Source organism: Lepus europaeus, chromosome 11 (assembly GCF_033115175.1).
Source record: "Lepus europaeus isolate LE1 chromosome 11, mLepTim1.pri, whole genome shotgun sequence".
Classification (NCBI taxonomy): Eukaryota; Metazoa; Chordata; class Mammalia; order Lagomorpha; family Leporidae; genus Lepus; species Lepus europaeus.
This window is the reverse complement of record NC_084837.1, coordinates 585,537-609,800: the sequence shown is the minus strand read 5'-3', so window position 1 is coordinate 609,800 and position 24,264 is coordinate 585,537. Positions and strand designations below refer to the sequence as shown.

At 64.6% G+C, this 24,264-nt stretch overlaps 1 protein-coding gene across 3 annotated transcripts in view; it reads right to left on the bottom strand.

Annotated features, from left to right (window-relative positions):
* NTRK3 (neurotrophic receptor tyrosine kinase 3) overlaps positions 1-24,264 on the bottom strand; it is a 262,599-nt gene that overhangs the window by 17,449 nt on the left and 220,886 nt on the right. For all 3 annotated transcript variants that reach the window (XM_062204530.1, XM_062204531.1, XM_062204532.1), the window contains 3 exons: positions 19,975-20,105; positions 15,054-15,226; positions 12,260-12,503 (listed from right to left, as the gene is read on the bottom strand). In XM_062204530.1, the coding sequence (XP_062060514.1) occupies positions 12,260-12,503; positions 15,054-15,226; positions 19,975-20,105 (548 nt within the window). The remainder of the gene's footprint in view (positions 1-12,259; positions 12,504-15,053; positions 15,227-19,974; positions 20,106-24,264) is intronic.

The window sequence follows — 24,264 nt, the reverse complement described above, 5'->3', positions numbered from 1 at the left end:
CACGTGTGTGTCCGCGTGTCCGTCTGTCTGTTCTCTCCATCATGCGTATCTGTGTGTCAGTCACGTGTTCCCACACCCATGTGCAAGGCGTGTCTGCATCCGGGATCTGCACACGTGCAGGGACATGCGCACACTTGGCCAGTGAGCAGATTCAGGCTGGACGCCGAAGCGGGTCCCAAGTGCCCTCCGTGCAGGCTCTCGGCTCCTCGTCCGCCTCTCCCCCTCTGGGGCCCAGAGGAAGCAGTGAGGCCTTCCAGGCAGGGCCGCCATGGGTGGGCAGATGGGCAGGAGCTCTGGCCACGGCAGCGTCCACAGCCCCCCGGACACCTCCCTGCAGCTGCCGGGGACCACATGGCCCCTGGTGCTGTGGCTGGGGACTGAAGACGCCAGAAGCAGAGGAGCGGACATGGAGGACTCAGGGCATGGGCGCCTCCTGACTTCAGTGGACAGTGTTGGCCACAGCAGCACCTGCTGCCCATGTCCATGTGCCCAGGCCAGGACGCTGGGAGCACAACGTGGCACACGGCAGGGACACGCGCATGGCCTCCGGCCCTGGCTGCCTCACAGCTCTCCGGCTGCCCAGGGCTGCAGAGCCGCTGTAGTGAGGGTGGCCGGGCAGTGAGGGCCCCGCCTCATCCCATGCTGTCCAGGGATCTACGCGCACCCCCGCCCCTGTGGGTCAGCGAGGGGCCTTGGATGCTGTAGGACAGACCTCGCACAGCACAGAGCACACACGGGCGGGGCAAGCACCTCATTGCTATGTAAAGGTAGAGTCCACTCAGAGACAGCAACGGGCAGCCCGGGGACGGCAACAGCAGCCGCTGTGGGCTTGGACACGCATCCCGAGTCACCGGGAAAGTGAGCGCCACCGTGTACCATGGCAGCTCCCTGGAGAGATTTCAACAAGGGAGCCGGCCCAGCCTGAGGGGAGGGAGGCGGCAAAGGGGCTCCTGGGATGCAGGCAGAGCCTGGGTGAGGCTGGCTCCCGTGCCCTCTGCTCTCACTGCCCCCAAGTCAAGACCACCCAGTGGGGCCCGAGGGTCGGTGGTTCTGCTTGCTCCAGGGGCACAAGATGGGCCAGGTGCAGTCTGACCAGCAGGGAACCAGACCCTGGGATGAGAGCCCACAGCAAGGACCATGCTAACCTCTAGCAGACCAGCTCTGCACAGGGCATGTGTGTGCACGTGTGTGTGCATGTGTGTGCACGTGTGCATGTGTTTTGCATGTGTGTGCACGCACAGATGTGTGCATGCATTTGCACGTGTGCTGTGAGCAGGCCGAGGACAGTGCTAGGTCCGAACAGAAGTGCCCAGCTCTCCCCTACTCAGGTGTCCGGCTCTGTGCAGTGGGGTGAGGGCAGCACTGGCTGACACGGGTCTTCCAGTTCCAGGACAGGGTGCTCGGTGAGGCAGAGCCTGGGCACCTCTGGGTGCCTTTCCATTTCCAGAGGAGGGTGGAGCCCGGGTCTGCTTCCTCCCACGAGGGCTGCTCCTTCCCAGGGGGCCCTGGGTGCTGTCTGCAGGGAAGGGAGTGGCCGAGGGTCTCAGCTGAAAGGCACGGCGCGCGGCACCTCCACACGGCTCTGCCGTCCCAGGCAGTCCTGGGAGCTGCAGCTGTGGGCTACCTTCTGCCGGCCTGACCAAGCCCCACCTCTCCGCTTCTCCTCAAGGTCTCAAGGCAGAGGAGGCTGCTCTGAGGACGAACCCAGGAGAGGGTCCTGGGGGCTGAGCCGGCAGTCACGGCGGGGTGGTTTGTGCAAGCGCATTCCCGTTTGTCAGTCTCACAGCAAAGTCCGGCAGGAGTGGAGACAGCAAGCACGCCTCTGTTTCCAGGCTGAGAAAGTGGGGGTGACGCAGCCAACTGAGGTCCCCTGGGGGGCCCCCGAGGCAGGGAAGGGATAAGGCCACACCCTTGTTGTGGCTGATCTGAGCCACTTGCCTCTACCAAAACAGAGTGGCACTTCCAGAGGTAGAGTCCTGGCTCAGGAGACAGGGACACGGGCACCACACAGAACACCTCAGCACAGGGACACGGGCACCACACAGAACACCTCAGCACAGGGACACGGGCACCACACAGAGTCCACCTCAGGTCAGGGACACGGGCACCACACAGAGTCCACCTCAGGTCAGGGACACGGGCACCACACAGAGTCCATCTCAGGACAGGGACACGGGCACCACACACTGATCCACCACAGGACAGGGACACGGGCACCACACAGAGTCCACCTCAGGACAGGGACACGGGTACCACACACTGAGTCCACCTCAGGACAGGGACACGGGCACCACATACTGATCCACCACAGGACACAGGACCCACACACTGATCCACCTCAGCACAGGGACACGGGCACCACACTGAGTCCACATCAGCACAGGGACACGGGTACCACACACTGATCCACCTCAGCACAGGGACATGGGCACCACACACAGAGTCCACTTCAGGACAGGGACACGGGCACCACACAGAGTCCACCTCAGGTCAGGGACACGGGCACCACACACTGATCCACCTCAGGTCAGGGACACGGGCACCACACACTGATCCACCTCAGCACAGGGACACGGGCACCACACACAGAGTCCACCTCAGGACAGGGACACGGGTACCACACACTGATCCACCATAGGACACAGGACCCACACACTGATCCACCTCAGGACAGGGACACGGGCACCACACACTGATCCACCACAGGACAGGGACACGGGTACCACACACAGAGTCCACCTCAGCACAGGGACACGGGTACCACACACAGAGTCCACCTCAGCACAGGGACACGGGCACCACACACAGAGTCCACCTCAGCACAGGGACACGGGCACCACACAGAGTCCACCTCAGCACAGGGACACGGGCACCACACAGAGTCCACCTCAGGACAGGGACACGGGCACCACACAGAGTCCACCTCAGCACAGGGACACGGGCACCACACACAGAGTCCACCTCAGCACAGGGACACGGGTACCACACAGAGTCCACCTCAGCACAGGGACACGGGCACCACACAGAGTCCACCTCAGGACAGGGACACGGGCACCACACAGAGTCCACCTCAGCACAGGGACACGGGCACCACACACAGAGTCCACCTCAGGACACAGGAACCACACACAGAGTCCACCTCAGGACAGGGACACGGGCACCACACACAGAGTCCACCTCAGCACAGGGACACGGGTACCACACACTGATCCACCACAGGACAGGGACACGGGCACCACACACTGATCCACCTCAGGACAGGGACACGGGTACCACACACTGAGTCCACCTCAGGACAGGGACACGGGCACCACACACTGATCCACCACAGGACACAGGACCCACACACTGATCCACCTCAGGACAGGGACACAGGCACCACACACAGAGTCCACCTCAGCACAGGGACACGGGCACCACACACAGAGTCCACCTCAGCACAGGGACACGGGCACCACACACAGAGTCCACTTCAGCACAGGGACACGGGCACCACACACAGAGTCCACTTCAGCACAGGGACACGGGCACCACACACAGAGTCCACCTGAGGTCAGGGACACGGGCACCACACAGAGTCCACCTCAGGACAGGGACACAGGCACCACACACTGATCCACCTCAGCACAGGGACACGGGCACCACACACAGAGTCCACCTCAGCACAGGGACACGGGCACCACACAGAGTCCACCTCAGCACAGGGACACGGGCACCACACACAGAGTCCACCTCAGGACAGGGACACGGGTACCACACACTGATCCACCACAGGACAGGGACACGGGCACCACACACTGATCCACCTCAGGACAGGGACACGGGTACCACACACTGAGTCCACCTCAGCACAGGGACACGGGCACCACACACTGATCCACCACAGGACACAGGACCCACACACTGATCCACCTCAGGACAGGGACACGGGCACCACACACAGAGCCCACCTCAGCACAGGGACACGGGCACCACACACAGAGTCCACCTCAGCACAGGGACACGGGTACCACACACAGAGTCCACCTCAGGTCAGGGACACGGGCACCACACACAGAGTCCACTTCAGCACAGGGACACGGGCACCACACACAGAGTCCACTTCAGCACAGGGACACGGGCACCACACACAGAGTCCACCTCAGGACAGGGACACGGGTACCACACAGAGTCCACCTCAGCACAGGGACACGGGTACCACACACAGAGTCCACCTCAGCACAGGGACACGGGCACCACACAGAGTCCACCTCAGCACAGGGACACGGGTACCACACACTGATCCACCACAGGACAGGGACACGGGTACCACACACAGAGTCCACCTCAGGTCAGGGACATGGGCACCACACACAGAGTCCACCTCAGCACAGGGACACGGGCACCACACACTGATCCACCTCAGGACAGGGACACGGGCACCACACACTGATCCACCACAGGACAGGGACACGGGCACCACACACTGATCCACCTCAGGACACAGGACCCACACACAGAGTCCACATCAGGACAGGGACACGGGCACCACACACAGAGCCCACCTCAGCACAGGGACACGGGCACCACACACTGATCCACCTCAGGACAGGGACACGGGTACCACACAGAGTCCACCTCAGCACAGGGACACGGGCACCACACACAGAGTCCACCTCAGGACAGGGACACGGGCACCACACACTGATCCACCACAGGACACAGGACCCACACACTGATCCACCTCAGGACAGGGACACGGGCACCACACACAGAGCCCACCTCAGCACAGGGACACGGGCACCACACACAGAGTCCACCTCAGGACAGGGACACGGGCACCACACACTGATCCACCACAGGACACAGGACCCACACACAGAGTCCACCTCAGGACAGGGACACGGGTACCACACAGAGTCCACCTCAGGACACAGGACCCACACACAGAGTCCACCTCAGGACAGGGACACGGGCACCACACAGAGTCCACCTCAGGACACAGGACCCACACACAGAGTCCACATCAGGACAGGGACACGTGCTCTACCCCTCCTCCCCGCAGTCTTTGTGAGGCCCAGGAGGCCCCTGCCTCATTCTCACGCTCTGGAACATTCCGGGGCCCATGGCCCTTCCCCTCGAGTGGCTGGGCCCTCGGGCACGGTCAGCAAAGATGCAGAGGCCCAGCCCCACCCCAGCGCTCGGGACCAGCCCCGCAGGTGACCCCACACGCAGCCCACTGTGCTGCCCCCTCCTGCCACCTGGGGTCCACGTGTGGAGGGGAGACCGAGGGGGAGGGCACTCCAGACTCGGCTCCACCTGGTTGGAGAGCCTGGGGCAGACCGAGGGGGAGGGCGCTCCGGACTTGGCTCCGCCTGGATGGAGAGCCTGGGGCAGACCGAGGGGGAGGGCGTTCCGGACTCCGCTCTGCCTGGATGGAGAGCCTGGGGCAGACCGAGGGGGAGGGCACTCCGGACGCGGCTCCGCCTGGATGGAGAGCCTGGGGCAGACCGGGGGGGGGGGGGGGGGGGGGGGGGGGGGGGGGGGCACTCCGGACGCGGCTCCGCCTGGATGGAGAGCCTGGGGCAGACCGGGGGGGGGAGGGCGCTACCAGACTCGGCTCCGCCTGGATGGAGAGCCTGGCCCTGCGTTTCCCTGCTTCCGTGTTCAAACGTCCATGCTGTCGCCCCAGCGTGGGCCCATCACAGCCTCCTCACGAGAACGCTGTGGGCTCAAGGGTGGCCTCCCCTGGAGCCGCGTCCCCTCCGCCCGAGGACACCAGGAAGAAGGAAGAACCTCCAGGTGCCTCACAGGACACAGGTCAAAGTCCACGGAGCCACAGCCACACGCACCTCCGTGGCCCTCACCATTCCAGGGAGGCACGCGGGCCCAGCAGGCAGGCGAGGGGCCGCTCTGGGCTCCCACCCCACCACGGTTCGTCCTGCCGCTCTGGAAGTTCTTGGTTTGGATCCATCTGTTTTCCCCTGACGACTCAGCAAGTTTTAGCCAGAACAGGAAAGTCCGCCTTGAAGACGTTACCGAAACTGAGAGCCTACGCTCCCAACGGAGCGATGGCGCTGACCTCGCCATGACAAAGTGCACACATGCCACCACCGTGCGCCAGCCTGCGTCGGCAGACGGCCTGCAGGACTGGTTTCCACGGTGGACACAGCAGCCACCGCTGCCCACGTTTTAGGGGCCACAGGCCCCCTCCTGCCCAGCACCCCGCTCACCCAGGCCCCCCTCCCCCACCCTCCAAGGGAGGGTCTCCCCGCTCGCCTCAGTGCCCAGCCCCGAGCCATCCCGATGTCTGCCTCCTCTCCTTGAGCAGCCCTGACACAAACCCCGAAGGAGGGCACAGAACCGGGCGTTATGGGGTCACACTTGTAACCGTACCGATCCAGCTCCAATCATGAGAGACCTCCCATCTGAGGGCCCTCGCCCACTGTGGAACCCCCCTGCGCCTCCGTTCACCTGTCTGTAACAGGAGTGATCCAGGCAGGCTCACAGGACGCTGACGGCACCAGAGAGAACAGAGTCCACCGCCGGGGGACCTGTGCTGTCCCCCGAGAGGCGTGGGCTTGGGAATTGCCAGACCTCTGTCTGGGGATGCAGGCGCCCTCACCTGTCCCGTGGGGGCTGGGCCAGGACAACCCCCAAGCGCATCGCCAGCCAGCATCCCCCAAGGCGTGGAACAGGAGCTGCTCCTTTTCCTTTCCAATCTGCTCCCAGGGTGTCTCCCCGCCTGTTTCCACCACCTGCAGGTCTTACAGGTTTGCCTCTGCCCACTGCCAGCAAGCGTCGCGTGACACCAAGGGTTTGCAAGCCCAGAAGACGATCTCAGGGACCATCTCTACAGGGAGGCCGTGGGAGTGGCAGGAATTGAGGACACCCTGCTGTCTCTCCCGAGAGTCACCACGCGGGCCCAGGCTGTCCCTCTCTGCCCCCAGGGACCCTGTGGCGACATCACAGTTCCAGTGAGGCCCCGACAGAAGGACAGGCCCCACTGCCAGGCCGGGCCCATTAACTCACCCCACGCGCACTCCCGCCCAGCTGGCCAGCGGGCCGAGGTCTCACTCGAAGGAGGGGAGAGCCCTGTGCGGGAGGCTGCGCCCAGCAAGCACGCCTGTCCAACGGTCCTGTGACCCAGAGGAGGCTTAGGCTGGGGCTGCACGTGTGACCCCACCCTGCAGCTGTCAACCCAGCAGTCGCCAGGCCTGATTGATGCACCTGCCAGGTGGGGCTCGTTCACGCGGACATTGGAGAAGGCACGCATTGCTAGCTCCAGTCTTAGTATCCACATGTGAGAGTTGTGGGGCATTTATAATTTTAAGAGCTTTACACTTGCTAACTCTTATCCCGTGTAGCAAAACACACACGCTCGGGGCCAGCGGCCTCTGTCACAATTGGCAGCACAGGAAGGCTAACAGCTTGCCCAGAGTCACGCAGACTGGAGCAGAGGTTCAACCCAGGCTCTGTGGGCCCGAGAGCCACGGAGCCACACGTTCCACCAGCCAGGCTGGCTTCACCTGCCTTATTCCTGCGTCCAGGGGTGACGGTCATCCCTGTCCCAGGAGCGCCTGGGGGCCTTGCTACCAGCTGCCTGGCCTGCCCACAGCCCCTGTGCCTCCCTGGATGCTTGGCACCCGCCCGGCACCTGTCCCAGACTCACGGCTCCATCCCGACAAGGGCCGCACTCGGACCCTCCTGAGCCAGATGACCGCTGCCCCCTGAGCATCCTACCTGACAGAAAAGCTCGCCCTGGCCCTGCTGCTGGGCTGCCGCCCCTTCCTCCAGGGCTGCCCCACCTGCCTGGTGCCTGGTTGCCTGTTGGGCTCCTCCAGCCCGAGCCGCACCCATTCCTCCAAATTCCAGTTCTGGCTTTAATTTGTATGGCACCTCCTGAGTGCCAGGCACACCCACAGCAGGGGCAACACAATGGCCTCAAGGCCTCTGGACCGCGAGCAGCCAGGCACCAACCACAGCAGCCCTTTCGTCCTGGGGCTCGGAAAGTCACCAAGCCCCAAAGTCACAGGAGCGAATCTCAGGCCCCGCCCCTCAGGGCCCTGGGAGCTTCTGCGGATCCTAGACTTCAATGCCAATCTTAAGAGCCCAAAGGAGCTATCAGAAATGCCGGGAGGGGTAATGGCTGCTGCCCAGGCAAGTGTGAAAGGAAGTCTTTGGGGCACTGAGGCAGGGGTCCCGGGAGGAAAGGCATGCCAGCCACATCTTCACAGAGGACGAGCCGCCGTGGCACCGTTGGCTCTGCCTGGATATGTGGTGGGGACGTCAGCTCACCTCTGCAGGCCGGCCACACGCCTCTTACATGTGAGCCAGACCGGGCCTCTTTGCTTAGAGAATCACGATGCAAAAGGATGGTGAGGAGCTGTCTCCTCGGCTCCTCACACCCTTTGTGCGTTCTCTGGACTCTGTACTGGGCAAGCAGGCACACACATGCACAACACACACCCACAGTGCCAACATGCATGTGAACACACGTGTATAAACACATGTGTGTACAAATATATGCATGGCCTGTGTGGACATACACCTGGTGCCAACATGCATGTGAACACACATGTGTAAACACATGTGCATTTGTGTGCAAATGCATGCACAGAATGCATGGACATACACAGAGTGCCAACATGCATGTGAACACATGTGTGCATGTCTGAGTGTGTTCGTGCATGCATGACACACATAAGCGCTCCAATAGTGCTGACATGCATGTGAACACATTGCATGTATGTGAATACATGTGTGCACGTGTGAGTGTATGTATGTATGACACACATATGACCACACCTACAGTACCAATGTGTATGTGGACACACATGAACACACTCATAGTGACAGCATGCATATGAACACAAGTGTGTGAAGGTGAGTGCACACATGAATGCATGTACAGGCACACTCACTCGTGTGCACACATGCATGACACAATACACATGAACACACACCCACCATGCAACATGTGTGTGTGAGCGAACACAGGCATGTATGCACAGGTGCACTTACTCATGCGCACACACACGTGTGCACAGCCAGGCATGAATTGTGTGTGTGCACCTACATTAGACATGAGAAGCCAGCAAGTCTTAGGCCACCAGACTTCAGTAACTGAGGGGAGCAGGGCTGCACACCTGCCCCGGGTACCGGCCGCAGGGAGGACCCGCCCCGGCTCCTGCTCTCCGGGACAAGTCAGCTCCCCCGGCCTCCGCCCTGGGCACTGGACAGCACAGTCTCAGGCGGCTGAGCTCACACTTGGGTTTAGACTGAGCAGGGCAGACGGGGACGAGCACTGGCCCAGGCCCACACGTACAGCAGTCACGGCTCGCACGCTCCCGGGGCCGGCCACTCAGGGCTGCTCCATGTAATTCCACTCGTCATCCGTGGCCAGGAGGGCCCTTCCTCCGGCCCAGGACTTGCATCTGGACGTCGGAGTCCCCTGGAGCGGCCCAGCCTTCGGCGTGTGAGGGCTGGTGAAGATGCGAGAGCACCTTGCGGAGTCAACGCCGGCATCACCACTCCGTAAATAGGCAGCGGCTCGGAGGCTGGGAGCACACGCCGGCCCAGGACGGCTGCCCAGGCTGCGCACCCCGAGTGCGCAAGAGGCTGGGTCAGCGCTGCGGCCTCCGCAAGTCCACTGTCTCCTCATTTCACAGCTGAACAGGAAGGGGAGCTGCGGTGGGGGGTGAGGGGCACAAGCGCCCGGCTGCTCCCGGAGCCGCAGACGGCGCCCCGCCCCAGCTGCAGGGCCACGCCGTCCCAGAGGCACAGGCTGCAGGCAGTCCCTGCCCACTCGTGATTCGTCCTCGGGACCGGCTGGCCTCACCGCAGCCTGGCTTGGACCTCGTGTAGCAGGAGTGAGGAACCTGGAGTGTGGCCATTTCTCACCGCTTCCCAGGCCCCTGTGCCCACACACAGGGAAGGGTTATCCCTGCAAGCCCTGGTGGAAGCCGAGCACAGCACACGCACCACCCAGCACACGCACCACCCAGCACACGCTGACCACACAGCACACATACACCACATAGCACACAGCACTCGCACCACCCAGCACACACCTCACACAGCACACGCACCACCCAGCACATGCACCACCAGCACACCTACCACCCAGTACACCTACCACCCAGCACATGCACCACACAGCACACCCACCACACAGCACACCCACCACATAGCACATGCACCACACAGCACACGCTGACCACACAGCACACACACACCACATAGCACACAGCACTCGCACCACCCAGCACACACCTCACACAGCACATGCACCACCCAGAGCACAAAGGCAGTGCATGGTGCCTCTGGGGCTGCACTGTGAGAAGCCCTGGCCCAGGGGCCCGGGGAACCCCACAGATCCTGTCTTGGGAACGCCTGGAAGAGTGGACTGGGTGCTGAAGACGAACACTCCCGTCTCCTGCCAGGTTCCCTCACCGTGCTCCCACCAGGGGCACTGCGGCTGGAGAAGCCCCTCGGGCTGTGTGGTGGCCTCGCTCTGCCCACTCTGCTGTGGACGTGGCTCTCCCACCTGGGGCTTCCCCGCCCACGGCTGCCGTGAGGTCTATCGTCGGAGTCTCTGGCTGCGCAGTGAACAAGGCTCTGTCCACAAGGCCTTTTGCAGCATCACCTCCTTCTCTAGGCTTCCTGAGTGGTCAGCTTTAACGTCAGGGCAACCTCGGGGAAGCAAGGCCACCAGGAGCACCCACAGGAAAGGGATCTGCACACACCACCCCCAAGTCCACGCCCCGCCCCTAGTCCACGATCCCAGGCCACTCTCAAATCCGGCACCTGGTCCACCACGCCCAGGCCACCCCCAAGTCCAGACCCTGGCCCGCCACGCCCAGGCCACCCCCAAGTCCAGCTCCTGGCCCGCCACGCCCAGGCCACCCCCAAGTCCAGCTCCTGGCCCGCCACGCCCAGGCCACCCCCAAGTCCAGCCCTGGCCCACCACGCCCAGGCCACCCCCAAGTCCAGCTCCTGGCCCGCCACGCCCAGGCCACCCCCAAGTCCAGCCCCTGGCCCGCCACGCCCAGGCCACCCCCAAGTCCAGCCCTGGCCCGCCACGCCCAGGCCACCCCCAAGTCCAGCCCCTGGCCCGCCACGCCCAGGCCCGCGGGACAATCATATCGAACGTCTACAAAGAAGTGAGACAGAAACTTGAGTGCCTTTGCGCGAGTATGGACCCTCATCATCCTACACGGAATCCACCCCGAGGTGATGGTGCTGGGGGAGGGGCCGCAGGGACAAATGCCCTTCCAGAGACCCCAGAAAGGTGCTTGCCCCTCCCACCCTGGGAGACACAGCGAGAGGGCATCTAGGAACCAGGAGGCATCCCTCACAGTCACGCATGTCAGTGCCGTGGTCTTAGAAGCCCACCCCTGCTGTGTGGACCACCCAGCCCAGCCTGGAGCAGCCTGGACAGAGTGAGCCACCCCTCGATCTCTAGACATGACCCCTGCTTGCTAGCACCTGCTACCCACGTCCCTTCAATGCCCCCAAGGCAAATGGTCCACACTTCAGGCCTCTCCCCACTCAGCGTGTGGAGGCCATCCCATCTTGTCCCAGGCCACACCACGTCCCCCTCCTGGAACTACAACGCTCGGGGCCGCGTATCCTTTGCCTCGTGATGACGACACTGTCAGAACCACTCAGGGACCCACAGGAGGGGGCATGACGCTGGGAGCACTGGACACCTGCTAACAGAGGCCACTGCCAGCGCGTAAGACCCCAGCGTGAGCAGAAAGCTCGCTGGGGGCCTGCTGTCCTCTCGCCATGGGGGCATCTGAGCACACGCCCCCACCCCTCCAAAGCCGGGGGCTCTGCCAGCACTACCCGCCTCCTGCTTGATCTACGTCCCATGGGGGCTACGATTGGCCACTGGAGCATTTCAGAGAGTGAGAGGCATGTGGGTGAGGCATGGTGGGAACTGGGTTGGTAGATGGTTATATGTGACACCACGCTGGGCTTGTCCAGCGTGCATCTGGGCTACACACATGAGTCTGTTGGCATGAAGAATCAGCACCCGTGCAGAGACACAAGCAGATGGGAGGGCCCAGGCAGACGGCAGAGTGGAAAAGAGTAGGGGGATACCCCGGAGAAACTGCACACGTATGTTAGGAGGCGGGAGTGGCTAGAGAGAGCCGTCCAGTGCATGCCCGGGCAAGCTGTGCATCCGTGTGCCCCGAGTGACAGGGTTAATGGACAACAACAAAGACAGGTAGCAAGGCACGGAGGACTGCAGCCAGCGAGGCCGCCTTACCCTGTAGTAATCTGTGCTGTACACGTCCCGGGACATGCCGAAGTCGCCGATCTTCACCAGCAGGTTGGCGCCGACCAGGCAGTTCCTGGTGGCCAGGTCCCGGTGCACGAAGTGCTGGGAGGCCAGGTACACCATGCCCGAGGCGATCTGACTGGCGATGTGCAGCATCTGCGAGAGCCCCAGCTCACCCTTGGCCTGGCGCGGCTGCCCGTCCACCAGGATCATCGCGTCCGGCCCATGGGCCCTGCCGGGGTGGGGAGGGAGAGGCGTCAAGCTCGTTCACAACTCCCCGGGAGGGCTGTGGTCCCCGCCCTCTCCCGCGGGGCACACGGCCTGGGTGCACCCCCCTGAAGCTACACAGAGTGTGGGAAAATCATAGCCGGAGCCCCGGCCAGGAGGACAGCTGGCACACCGAGCAGACAGGGAGCAAGCCCACTCCGGCCCGGGGGTGATGCCCCCAGGACTCTCCAGGGAGACTCAGGCCAACAGCCGGCTCCCACAGTGCTTGCCAAGTGCCAGACCCTGTTCAAGGCTCTGGACACCTTGATCCACTGCACGACGGAAAGGAAGAAAGTGATGGCCAGCTCACCCCGGAGGCTGCAGAACGGCCTTGTGGGTAATCAGGAGGAGAACAGGAAGGAGCCTTCCCAAGGGGCCTGGGGCGGCCCCAGCATTCTGGGTGGCCTGTGGAGCTGGCTTGTTCGCAGTTCCCACCACAGCCCAGGCGCCCCCACTCCACTGCTCTGGGCTGGGCAGAGCTCCCCATGGCTCAGGAGGCCTGGGGACCCTGCAGCCCCTCCACCCAAATCAAGGCCATATTTGTTTTCCTGGCACCTGACTGACCTGTCCCATCGGCCACTTCTCGATCACTCTGTCCTCCAGAGAGCCTGTTGAGCCAGGACACAGCCAGGGCCCCATCGGTGAGGCTGTGCGGAGCAGCCCAGGCCACCCCAAGGCCTCGGCCCGCCTTCCAGCCTCTCCAGATTCCACTGAAAGTCACCGTTACCCACACTCATCTCCGGTGGACTGAGAGCTGTCCAGCGGCCCGCCCGCCTGCTGGGGAGCTGCAGCCCACCCCCACACCACCGCCTGGGCGGCACAGTCCCTCAGCACCAGCAGGCCAGCCCCAGGAAGGCTGGGGCAGCCGTTGCTAAGAGCCCTGCCCCGGGCACCCTGGAAAAGCTGACCTAGGAAGACAGAGTGATGGTGTCCACAGCACAGTGTTGGCAAAGTGCCCGGGAGGACAGTCGTGCTACCCCCACCCCCGGAGGGGCCTGGGCAAGACCCAGATATCTCAGGAGGGTGAGCCCCTCTCCAGCCCGGGTCCCTGTGGGGGCATTGGGGCTGCAGCGCTGCCCCATCTATGTGCGGGTGAGGGGGCATCAGGGGCCTCAGTGCTGAGAGACGGCGTCCCCCCCCCCACGGCTCTCAGGACATCCCGACTGGCGTGTCCAGCACCTGGGGCCCAGGCAGCCTCTCCGGGAAGCCCAGTGGTCACGTTCCTCGGGCAGAACACGGAGGCCTCACACCAGCTCGTTCCAATCACAGCAAACCCAAGCCTGGCCCACGCTGAGGGCTGAGGCCCCTGGAAAGGAAGTGATGTCCCCCAGGACCACTCTCCTCCCCAGGGCAGCTTCCTAGGAAGACCCCTCCCCACCTGCTACCTGGAACCACATCCTCCTGCTGCCACCCCCATGCCAGGGTCTGGGTGCCCGCTCCCCTTGGAGGGGGAGCTCATGGGTTTTCAGTGGAGGGCTCCTGCCTCCCATAACTGAACTCTAGGACCCCATGCTCAGCCCCCAACTCAAATGTGTCAAAAGGCGCTGGGGCAGAGACCCTGCCCCAAGTGCCACGCCCAGCATCCCCTCTGCTCCCTGGGACTCTGGTGGCCACAGATGCACACACTGACCACCCTTCACACCCAGCGCTGTCCAGAAGGGGCAGCCGTGGGACAAGAGTGGCCCTGGGGAAGGTGGACCCATGCTGCAGCTCCACACAGAGCGTCTGGCTGGGCCCCCGGGCTCTTGCTGCCTGCACCCAGGTCCTCCAGGTCCTGAGAAGCTCACGGCAGGCCTGGGCAGGCCACGACCACAACAAGCTCTGGCCGGAAACAGTGCCACCGCGGCCACGTGTGCCTTCTAAGAGCGGCCATTGAGCGGGACCTCAGCGGGAACTCTGCAATCACACAGCTGCCCAGGGCTCCCGGGAGGAACGGCAGCGCTGTCCGGGACTCGCCGAGGGTCACCGAGGGTCGCCGAGGGCCATGCCCCTCCCTGGGCACTGTTCCTTCTCCACACCCCAGACACATCTGCAGAGAAGGCTCCCGGGCGGGAGGGGCTGACCTCCCTGTGCAGCCGAGGGCCCGCAGGCACCCGGGGCTGCTGGAGGCTTGGCTGTAGGTTACAGGCCAGGGCTCCTCCTGGGACCCCTCCCAGGCCCCACTCCCCTGCAGTTGGAAGCAGGGGCTCCTGAGCAGAGCCTCCAGGCCCCCAGGTCAGGGCAGGCCCCGGTGTGCACACCATGCTAGGTGCCAGCACACTTCTTCCCCAGACTCAGTGTGGGGAGAGAGCGGGGGTCCAGGGGCGGGGGAGAGCGCGGGGCGGGGCCGGGGAGAGCGGGGGCGGGGCCGGGGAGAGCGCGGGGCGGGGCCGGGGAGAGCGCGGGGCGGGGCCGGGGAGAGCCGGGGCGGGGCCAGGGGAGAGCGCGGGGCGGGGCCGGGGAGAGCGTGGGGGCGGGGCCGGGCAAAGCCGGGGCGGGGCCGGGGAGAGCTGGGGCGGGGCCGGGCCGCGCTCACCTGAGGAACTTGTTCAGGTCGCCGTGCTTCATGTACTCGAAGACCATGATGAGGGGGTCGCCGTCCCCGCAGACGCCGTAGAACTTGACGATGTGCTCGTGCTGCAGGTTGGTGAGCAGCTCCGCCTCCCGCTGGAAGTCCTTCCGCGCCGCCAGGGTGGGGTCCTTCAGCGCCTGGAACCACAGGGCCAGTGCCGGCTCACAACCCACAGCCGGCCCCTTCCCTGCTGGCCAGCGACCCAGCCGCATCCCCTAGTGGACTGGAAGGCCCCGAACCCCGACTGAAGATCAGCACGGGGCCGACCTGCAGGAACGCCTCTCGTGTGAAGGGGGCGCCCCGCAGAGGGCTGACCCTCGGGCTTCTAGAAGATTCCTGCACCCCTCTAATAGGCACGTGGAGCTCAGGGAGGTGTGGGGGGACAGAAGCACCCAACGCCCCGGGCCAGGTGGGGAACCAGCACGTCCCAGGGCATCGCTGGCTGCCAAGATGCCATGACCCAGTCCCGCGGGGTGGGAGACGTGGCCTGAGGCCGCTGCCCACAGGCCCGGGGAGGGTGTGAGTCAACAGTGTTCCAGTGGAAGGCCTGGCGTGTGGCTGCTGGCCGTGGTCAGGGTGCGGCCCTGGGGATGAGCAGCGCTGGCCAGGGTGGGCAGTCCCCGTCTTTCAGGTGAGACAGCGGAGGTCCAGCCCAGGACCGTGACTCCTGAGCGCACACGTATGAGCCGCCAGACGGACAAGTCACCCAGCAGGTCCCCGGGGTGGTGGCAGAGGAGTAGCGAGGGGCGGCAGGGCAGACCCAGGGCAGAAGGCGAGTCAGGGGTCCCCTCTACAACCAAAGCTCAGCAGAACACATTCCGCTGCTGCTCTCCAGGAAGGACCCTCGGAGCGAGAACAGCCACCACATCCCAAGGACTGGAGCAAGAACAGGCCGCCGTGTGCAGCTACAGCCGGAGCAGGGGTGCTCGGCATACCAGATACGACCGCAGCCGTAACAGTCTCCTTCAACATCAACCAGAGCAAGATCAGCCACCGTGTCTGACAACACAGCTGTTACGCCCAGACACAGTCAGAACAGGACATGTGGGGGATGCGAGAGCCCTGTGGGACCGAGCCCCCAGCTGCCCCACCCAGGGCTGGGGCTCCGAGCTGCCTGGCACGGGAGCTGGGTGGCTGGGAGAGATGGATTTATTTCCACGCAGGGAAGCAGAAGGAAAAAGAAGGCCAGCATGGGAGAGGACACGAAGATTTACGGGCGCTGGATCGACGAGAGGGGTGAGCAGACGAGCCAAACGGCCTCTGTCCGTGCCCTTAAATCACTGTCACCCACGGCCAGGCGTTCCCGCCCGCAGCCCTGCTGGTGCCCGCCCTGGGCCTGGCCGTGAGCACCCCCTCGGCGCCGTCTGCCCCTGCTCCGGTCTCTGCAGGGCCTTCCCCATTGTCGTGACAGGGCACAGGCGGCCACTGGGTCCTGAGCCACGAGCAGCCCCGCCCTCCGGGATTGGCCGTTTGGGCAGAGACCACAGGAGAACCAGGAGCTAAACTGCACCAAAGGCGCTCTGGCCGCCCTCGGTGCAGCCCGGCCGTGAGCACCTCCTCCGCAGCGGGGAACGGCAAAGCCGGCGCACAGTCACAGCACGACACATCACTGTCACCCTGCCAGCACCAAGGGCTCTGTGGCCAGGCCCCCAGCAGTGCCCACTGAAGAACGGGCGGGCTGGGCGTGGCGCTGCGACGTGGCAGGTTCCGCTTCTGCCTGTAGGCCGGCATCCCATGTGGGCACCGATTCGAGTCCCGACTGCTCCGCTGCCCATCCAGCTCCCTGCTAATGGCCTGGGAGAGCAGTGAGGACGGCCCACGTGCCTGGGGCCCTGCACGGATGTGGGAGAAGCGGAGGAAGCTCCTGGCTTTGCACCAGCCCAGCTCCGGTCGCTGAGGACATCTGGGGAGTGAACCAGCAGATGGGAGATCTCTGTCTCTCCCTCTGTAATTCTGCCTTTCAAACAGATCTCTAAAAGGGGGTGGGGGTGGGGGGCTGGGCACTGAGCCCCACCTCTCCCGGGCCTCCAGTCTGAGGACCTCTCCCCTCTGGCTGTCCCCTCGGTGGGCAGCAGACCGTGTTTGCAGCCCGGCCCTGGGGAAAGGGTCCAGCCCGGGTGTGAGGCCCCTGGGAGGGCGGCCCAGCCCCAGCCGTCGGTCACTGCCGCCCCCTTCTCCGTCCTGAGACCCGGCTGTCTTCCAGCTTCTGGTCTTCTGCTGGGGGAGGCACGGCAAGGGATGGCAGCTTCAGATTCAGCCCACAGCCCAACGCCCGCCAGATCCCAGGGACCTGCACCCAGGTGCACTGTCCCCGCCTGTGGGGGTGGCAGCTTTTTATCCACAGCCAGGAGCCCTGTCACCTGCCTTCCTGGCTCACGGCTGGACCTTGGCTTCACTTCTTGTCTCCACATCGCCCCCTGCCCCTCCCCCGCCCTGCTCAGTGCCTCGCCCTTCAGTCCTGCCGGCCCTGGCCAGCCGGGATTCACTGCCTTGGGGCCTCTGATGAGAGACTGGCCAGGGCAGGGTCCACAAGCCTGGGCGAGGAGAGCTGGAGCTGATGCTGCCCCTGCAGGCCACCGACGGGCACACAGGGACCTGGACACCAGGCAGAGGCTCCCAAGAGTGGCCGTGTCTGTCCCAGCAACGCCTGAAGCATCGTGGCCACCAGTGGAGCTCAAGTGTGCGGGGTCACGGGCCGCAGGACGAGCATCCTGCCGAAGCTGAGGCTCCAACCACTGTGATGCGTGGGAGGGAGAAACCAGGCACAAAACCGGGGATGGGAATGGCAGATCCTGCCTCAGACTGTTTCAGACAGCTGTAGTCCCCGCTCCAATTTAAGGGAACTGAAACGGGAGAACACAGACACCCCAAACCAAAATGGAGCCCCCTGCTAGCTGAAAGCAGCCCACAGGCTGAGGTCCACTCGTGGAAGAAATGAAGTGCTGAATGCAAACAGCTAAAACGATCAACAGCCAGAACTCGGGAGTGGCTGGCTCCCAGGGCACGCGCAGGCCTGGGCCCGAGCCCTGACAGCAGAGACAAAGGCCACACCATTGCCCAGGAAGTCTCAGCGTGGCCAATGGCCCGAGCTCACGGCCGTCTGTCACTGGGATTTTCCCGCTGCGTTGCAGGTTTGCCAGACACCGACCTGGACTCCCGGCCCCATGTGTCTCCTGGGCTAGTGCTGTCTGGGGTCCTCCCCCAAGGCCGGGCCGCTGTTCGTGGTCAGCTCTGCCTCACGCGTCCCCCACTCGGGTGCTTTCAGCTTCCGAGGGGCTGGCCGGGGTGTGGCCGTGTCACCTGTGGTGTGTCTGCGCACCAACGTCCCATAGCCCTCACTGCTCACCCGGGCCCGTGTCTCAGGTGCCCACTAGTGGGGTCCAGCAGCCCGAAGGCCTTAAACATGGAGTCAGTGCTCTCTGCTCCTGGTTCCAGGGGCCTTCAAAGCATGGTGTGGGGCGTCCTGAGTCACACACGGGGCTGCCCCAGAGGAGGAGCAGGAGGCGAGCTTCAGATGCCCTGGAGACGCGGGCCCCACCTCCTCCAGGCTCCCAGCACAAGAGGCCCCGTCAGTCAGTGCATGGACACAGAAGCTTCCCGGGGCTGGGGCCTCCTTTCATTTCCTGCTCAGAGCGCACAGGGCCGCCCTTCCTCTGGTCTCGCGGGGACGCGTGGCACCTGCTGGGTTCCCAATGCCCCCTGCAAGTGCAGGGAGCACAGGGTTGGGGCAAAATCCCACACCCGGGGCCCAGGGCCCCTTCTGCAGAGACCTGGCAAGTGTGTCCACAGGAGGCCCGGCCACGGCGCAGGAGCCTTCTGGGGTGTACCGCCCTCATTCCTTGTTTATTTTGGGGGAGAAGGAGCCAGCGAGTTACACCCGGCTCTGTGAGAAGCTGTGCTGGGGCATGGCCGCCCCCTCTGTGAACGCCGCCTTCCCCCACACAGCCTGGCCTCGCTCTACTCTGCGGCCGCCACCAGCTGCGCCCCAGCACGTGGTGGACAGCGGCAGTGGCTATGCAGATGGGCTCCCCTCTGAGCGGTGCTGTGGTCCCAGCAGCGCCCGTCCAGCCTGGCCAACGACAAAGGAGACATCGCAGCTCACATTCTGCAGATAAAGATGGTGAGGCCAGAGAAGCTGGTGTCACGCACGAGGCCAGTCAGAGTGGAGCTGGGCCTGGCACCCGTCTCCGTGGAGGTCAGGCGCCCCGTGGCCAGACCACTGTGCACACCAGGCCATGTGGACACGGGACCTGGACGTCTCGGACACAAACCGCCATCCTGCGGGGCTCAGCTGGCCTCTCAGCGCTCAGGCTGTGAGCTCTCTTGTTGGAAGGGCCCGACGGGGTGGGGCCACAGCTCAGCCCAGCCCGCATCTCCCTGCAGACCCCATGCATCAGGCCCCAGAGAGGACGGGCACCTGTCACCAGGTCATTGTGGGAGGAAGGCGGGGGAGGGCAGTGCTGGTGGCCAGGTCAGCCCTGGCCCAGCCATGCAGAGCCAGGTGGTCAATGCACCTGCTGGCACCACAGGCATCTAAGAACCTCCTCAACCTCAGATAGCTCACAGCGCCACACCCACCTCCTGCCCCTGGGGGCGTCTAGGGCCCACAGTCTGAGGCTCCGGGTCTCCCTGAGTGCCCCTCATCCAGTCCCCTCCCCAGACGCAGCCCAGGGACCCCTGCACAGGCAGCGTCCGCAGAGCCACTCAGAGGGAGCCAGGGCCTTGCCTGGGCACAGCCCCGTGGGTGCCACCACTCTCAGGTTCTCTGACCTTGGGTCAAGCTGGCCTGGTTAGGGCCCCCACCGGGCGTGCTCTGCTCAGGTGGGAGTGGAGCCGGCACCCCCTCCCGGGCCCTCTGCCCTGCAGCCCTGAGCCCTGGGTTTACCTTCACGGCCACGAGCATCTTGTCCTTGGTGGGGCTGAGGTTGTAGCACTCGGCCAGGAAGACCTTGCCAAAGGCCCCCTCGCCCAGCTCCCGCTTCAGCACGATGTCTCTCCTCTTGATGTGCTGGACGTCTGCAGGGACACGGGGAGGCAGCGGGTCAGTCCCGGGCCAGCCTGCGCTGAGCTCAGGGCTCGGGGCCAGGTGAGCAAGGCTCGAGGGTGGGAGTCCTGGGGCCAGGCCCACACACACAGGGGAGGGCAGCCCAGTGTCCACACATGCAGGGGAGGGCAGCCCGGTGTCCACACACGCAGGGGAGGGCAGCCCGGTGTCCACACATGCAGGGGAGGGCAGCCCGGTGTCCACACACACAGGGGAGGGCAGCCCGGTGTCTACACACACAGGGGAGGGCAGCCCGGTGTCCACACACACAGGGGAGGGCAGCCCGGTGTCTACACACACAGGGGAGGGCAGCCCGGTGTCCACACACACAGGGGAGGGCAGCCCGGTGTCCACACACAGGGGAGGGCAGCCCGGTGTCCACACACAGGGGAGGGCAGCCCGGTGTCCACACACACAGGGGAGGGCAGCCCGGTGTCCACACACACAGGGGAGGGCAGCCCGGTGTCCACACACACAGGCCCGGGCAGCCCCTCCTTGGCCTGGAAGCTGGCCTTGTCTGTGGGCCAAGCCTCTGACCTTGATGCAAACCCCAGCTGCCTGGCTCGCCTCCAGCTGCCGCACACCAGTGTCCTCAGATGGAACACGGCCGCTGGCCATGCAGGGTGGCCGCCACAGCTAAGCGCCCACCTGCGAGGCACGGGTCGGCCAGCTCCCAGCCCTGCCCCCCCCCCACCAGTCCCTTGTTTGGGGACAGTCACTTTAAATGGAATTAATGAGACCTTCCTCAAGGAACTCTCATCCAAGTCAGGTGAGCCCGTCCCCACGAGGGGCACGGCCCAGGCCCGGGTCCCACGGGAGGCGTCCACACGCAGGCTCTCCCTGTGACTTGGTGGCTGCCATGGCCCCAGCAGGGGAGGCAGGGGGACCTCAGTTCCGCGACCCAGACCCAAGCTCTGAGAAAGGCCAGGGCCCCGGGGACGAGGTGTGCGGAGCAGGGAGCCATGGCCTCTGCCGTCTCAGCAGCAGGGCCGAGGCGGGCGAGAAGGCGCGGGGTGACCTGGGAGCTGCCGACTCCGCTCACTGCGCTTTCTGCCGATTGCTCCAGGGGCAGGAGCCGCTACACCCCTGCGTGAGCATCTGCAGCACCAGGGTGGGGTGTCCCAGGGGCCTGTGGGGGCGCAGCAGAGCCTCGCACTGAGCACACACAAGGCTGGAACCTCCCGGGAGGCCGCCTGCCTGTGTGCGTGACGGTGGGCGATGGCCCAGTGTGCCTGCGAGGGAGTGCCTGGCACCTCGCAGAGTGGAGGCAGGGCTGAGGGCAGCGTGCAGGTGGAATCAGCCGAGGCCAGGAGCCGGGGCACCAGGGCAGCACCAGCGACTCCTCCCAGGGCCTGTGCGCGTCACACAGCGGCGTCATCTGCAGGGGGGAGGCCGCGCTCACGGCCCCCGTGTGCAGCTGTAAGTCGGGGAGTCCACTGACCGCAGGGAAACGAAGGCCAGGAGTCCCCGACTGGGGGCTGAGCCAGCTGCTGGGGAAAGCGCCTCCTTGGCCCAAGCCCCAGCCTCCCTCTGTGTTTGCAACAGGGCTCTGGTGCTCCCAGGACAGCTCCTCCCCAGGCCAGCAGGGCCACGTCTGGGCCTGGGGATCTGCATTTCTGAGCTTCCAGTTGAGGCTGATGCTCCTGGTCCACGAACCACAGTCTGGGACCTGCTGGAGCAGGTGGGGGAGGGGCACCCACCCCGGCCTCTGTGAGTCCTGTGCCACCACACCTTGGTCCCAGGGGTCCTGAACATCCGTCCTGACCCCAAACCCGGCCTCCAGCTGTGTGGAGTCCCCTCTGAAAGCCTCAACTGCCCCTCACGCCATGGGAGCTGCCACGGACTCATCTGTCCACAGGCAAAGCAGCGCTGGAGCCCCGGGTCCCAGGCGCTCGGCGGCAGGGGCCCCTCCTGCCCCCTCAGAGCCCCCCCCCCCTCAGCTCCTGCAGAGATAAGAGGATGGAGGGGCTTCCTTCATGGAGCCTGCGCCATGGCCAGGATCCTCTCCGGGCAGCAGGAACCACGGGCCCTGCGAGCTGCAGAGAAGTGGGCAGCATGTGGGCGTCCCAGCTCAGGAAGGGCTGCATCCTGTCACCGCCCGGCCTACACCCACCGCCCACTTCATGGCCCCTCGGGTCCCTCTGGCCCCGCCCGGCAAGGGGAAGGGCAGGCACTGCCCGCAGAGCCCCGGGTGGGGGAGTGGACAGTGGCAGAGCACGGGGGCGGGGACTGCTGGGCCTCTCGGCTCTGGCTCCACATGTCTGGCTGGGTCCCGACCGGCCGTGCGTATTTTTAGCTCACTTGGGGCTGCTGGGCACTGCATGCCTGAGTGATGGATCCCCCTGGGAGGAGCAGGCATCCATCTCCTCTCACTGCCCGGCTGGCTGGCCCGGCAGAGTCGGGGTCACGGCCCAGACGTTGGGACATGGGGGCGGGGCGGGCGCGGCCTGGGCCATGGGAAGCCCTCCCCCCCTCCAGCAGGAAGGAGGGTACAGGCGCTGCTGTGTGGTGGGGAGGGGCTTCGGGAAATGAGGAGGGCTCCTGGGACCCGTGGCCTGGCCCCCCTGGACTCCCACATGCAGAGCCACCTGCAGCAGGCTCCACTGACCCTCCTGCCCCAACAAGAGACACGCACTTCAGTGCTCGCTCCAAGCACCCCCTTTGTACCGGGGACCCAGGTGCCAGTCCCACATGTGGATGTCACCTCTGGGAGGCCTCCCAGGCCTGCAGCAAGGTCCCCAGAGGCCCCAGGCAGGCCGGGTGTGCTCTGGTCCTGTCTCTACGTACAGCGAGAGAGGGCTGCACAGGACACTGCCATGCACAGAGGTGGCCATGGTTGATGCCACGGCACCACTCAAGCCTGGGGACCCAGGAGTGCACAGGTCTGAGCTGGAGTCGGGCCCCACCCCACTGACAGCAGCCCAGGCCTCCTGCACCTGCTCGATAGCTGGGCACATGGGCGCAGGGGCACAGAAACACAAGGGCACAGGGGCACACGGGCACATGGGTACATGGGTACAGGGACACAGGAGAACACAGACACAGGTGCACACGGGGCACAGGGACACATGGGCACAGGTGCACACGGGCACAGGGGCACATGGGTACAGGGACACAGGAGAACACAGACACAGGTGCACACGGGGCACAGGGACACATGGGCACAGGTGCACACAGGCACAGGGGCATGGGGCACATGGGCACATGGGTACAGGGACACAGGAGAACACAGACACAGGTGCACACGGGGCACAGGGACACATGGGCACAGGTGCACACGGGCACAGGGGCATGGGGCACATGGGCACATGGGTACAGGGACACAGGAGAACACAGACACAGGTGCACACGGGGCACAGGGACACATGGGCACAGGTGCACACGGGCACAGGGGCATGGGGCACATGGGCACATGGGTACAGGGACACAGGAGAACACAGACACAGGTGCACACGGGGCACAGGGACACATGGGCACAGGTGCACACGGGCACAGGGGCACATGGGTACAGGGACACAGGAGAACACAGACACAGGTGCACACGGGGCACAGGGACACATGGGCACAGGTGCACACAGGCACAGGGGCATGGGGCACATGGGCACATGGGTACAGGGACACAGGAGAACACAGACACAGGTGCACACGGGGCACAGGGACACATGGGCACAGGTGCACATGGGCACAGGGGCACATGGGTACAGGGACACAGGAGAACACAGACACAGGTGCACACGGGGCACAGGGACACATGGGCACAGGTGCACACAGGCACAGGGGCATGGGGCACATGGGCACATGGGTAAAGGGACACAGGAGAACACAGACACAGGTGCACACGGGGCACAGGGACACATGGGCACAGGTGCACACGGGCACAGGGGCACATGGGTACAGGGACACAGGAGAACATAGGCATAGGTGCACACAGGCACGGGGCAGGGGGCATAGGACACAGGAGCGCGGCTGGCAGGATGGTGAAGGGGCTGGTTTCACATTTAAGATGAGAGATGATGAGAAAGATCTCACTCAGCACGCAGGCTTCCCCTTCTCCTGTAGGATTCTCATTTTAACTCAGAGCTCGGCCTCTCTACAAAGGAAACGGCAGCTCACAAAGAACCCCCAAGAAAG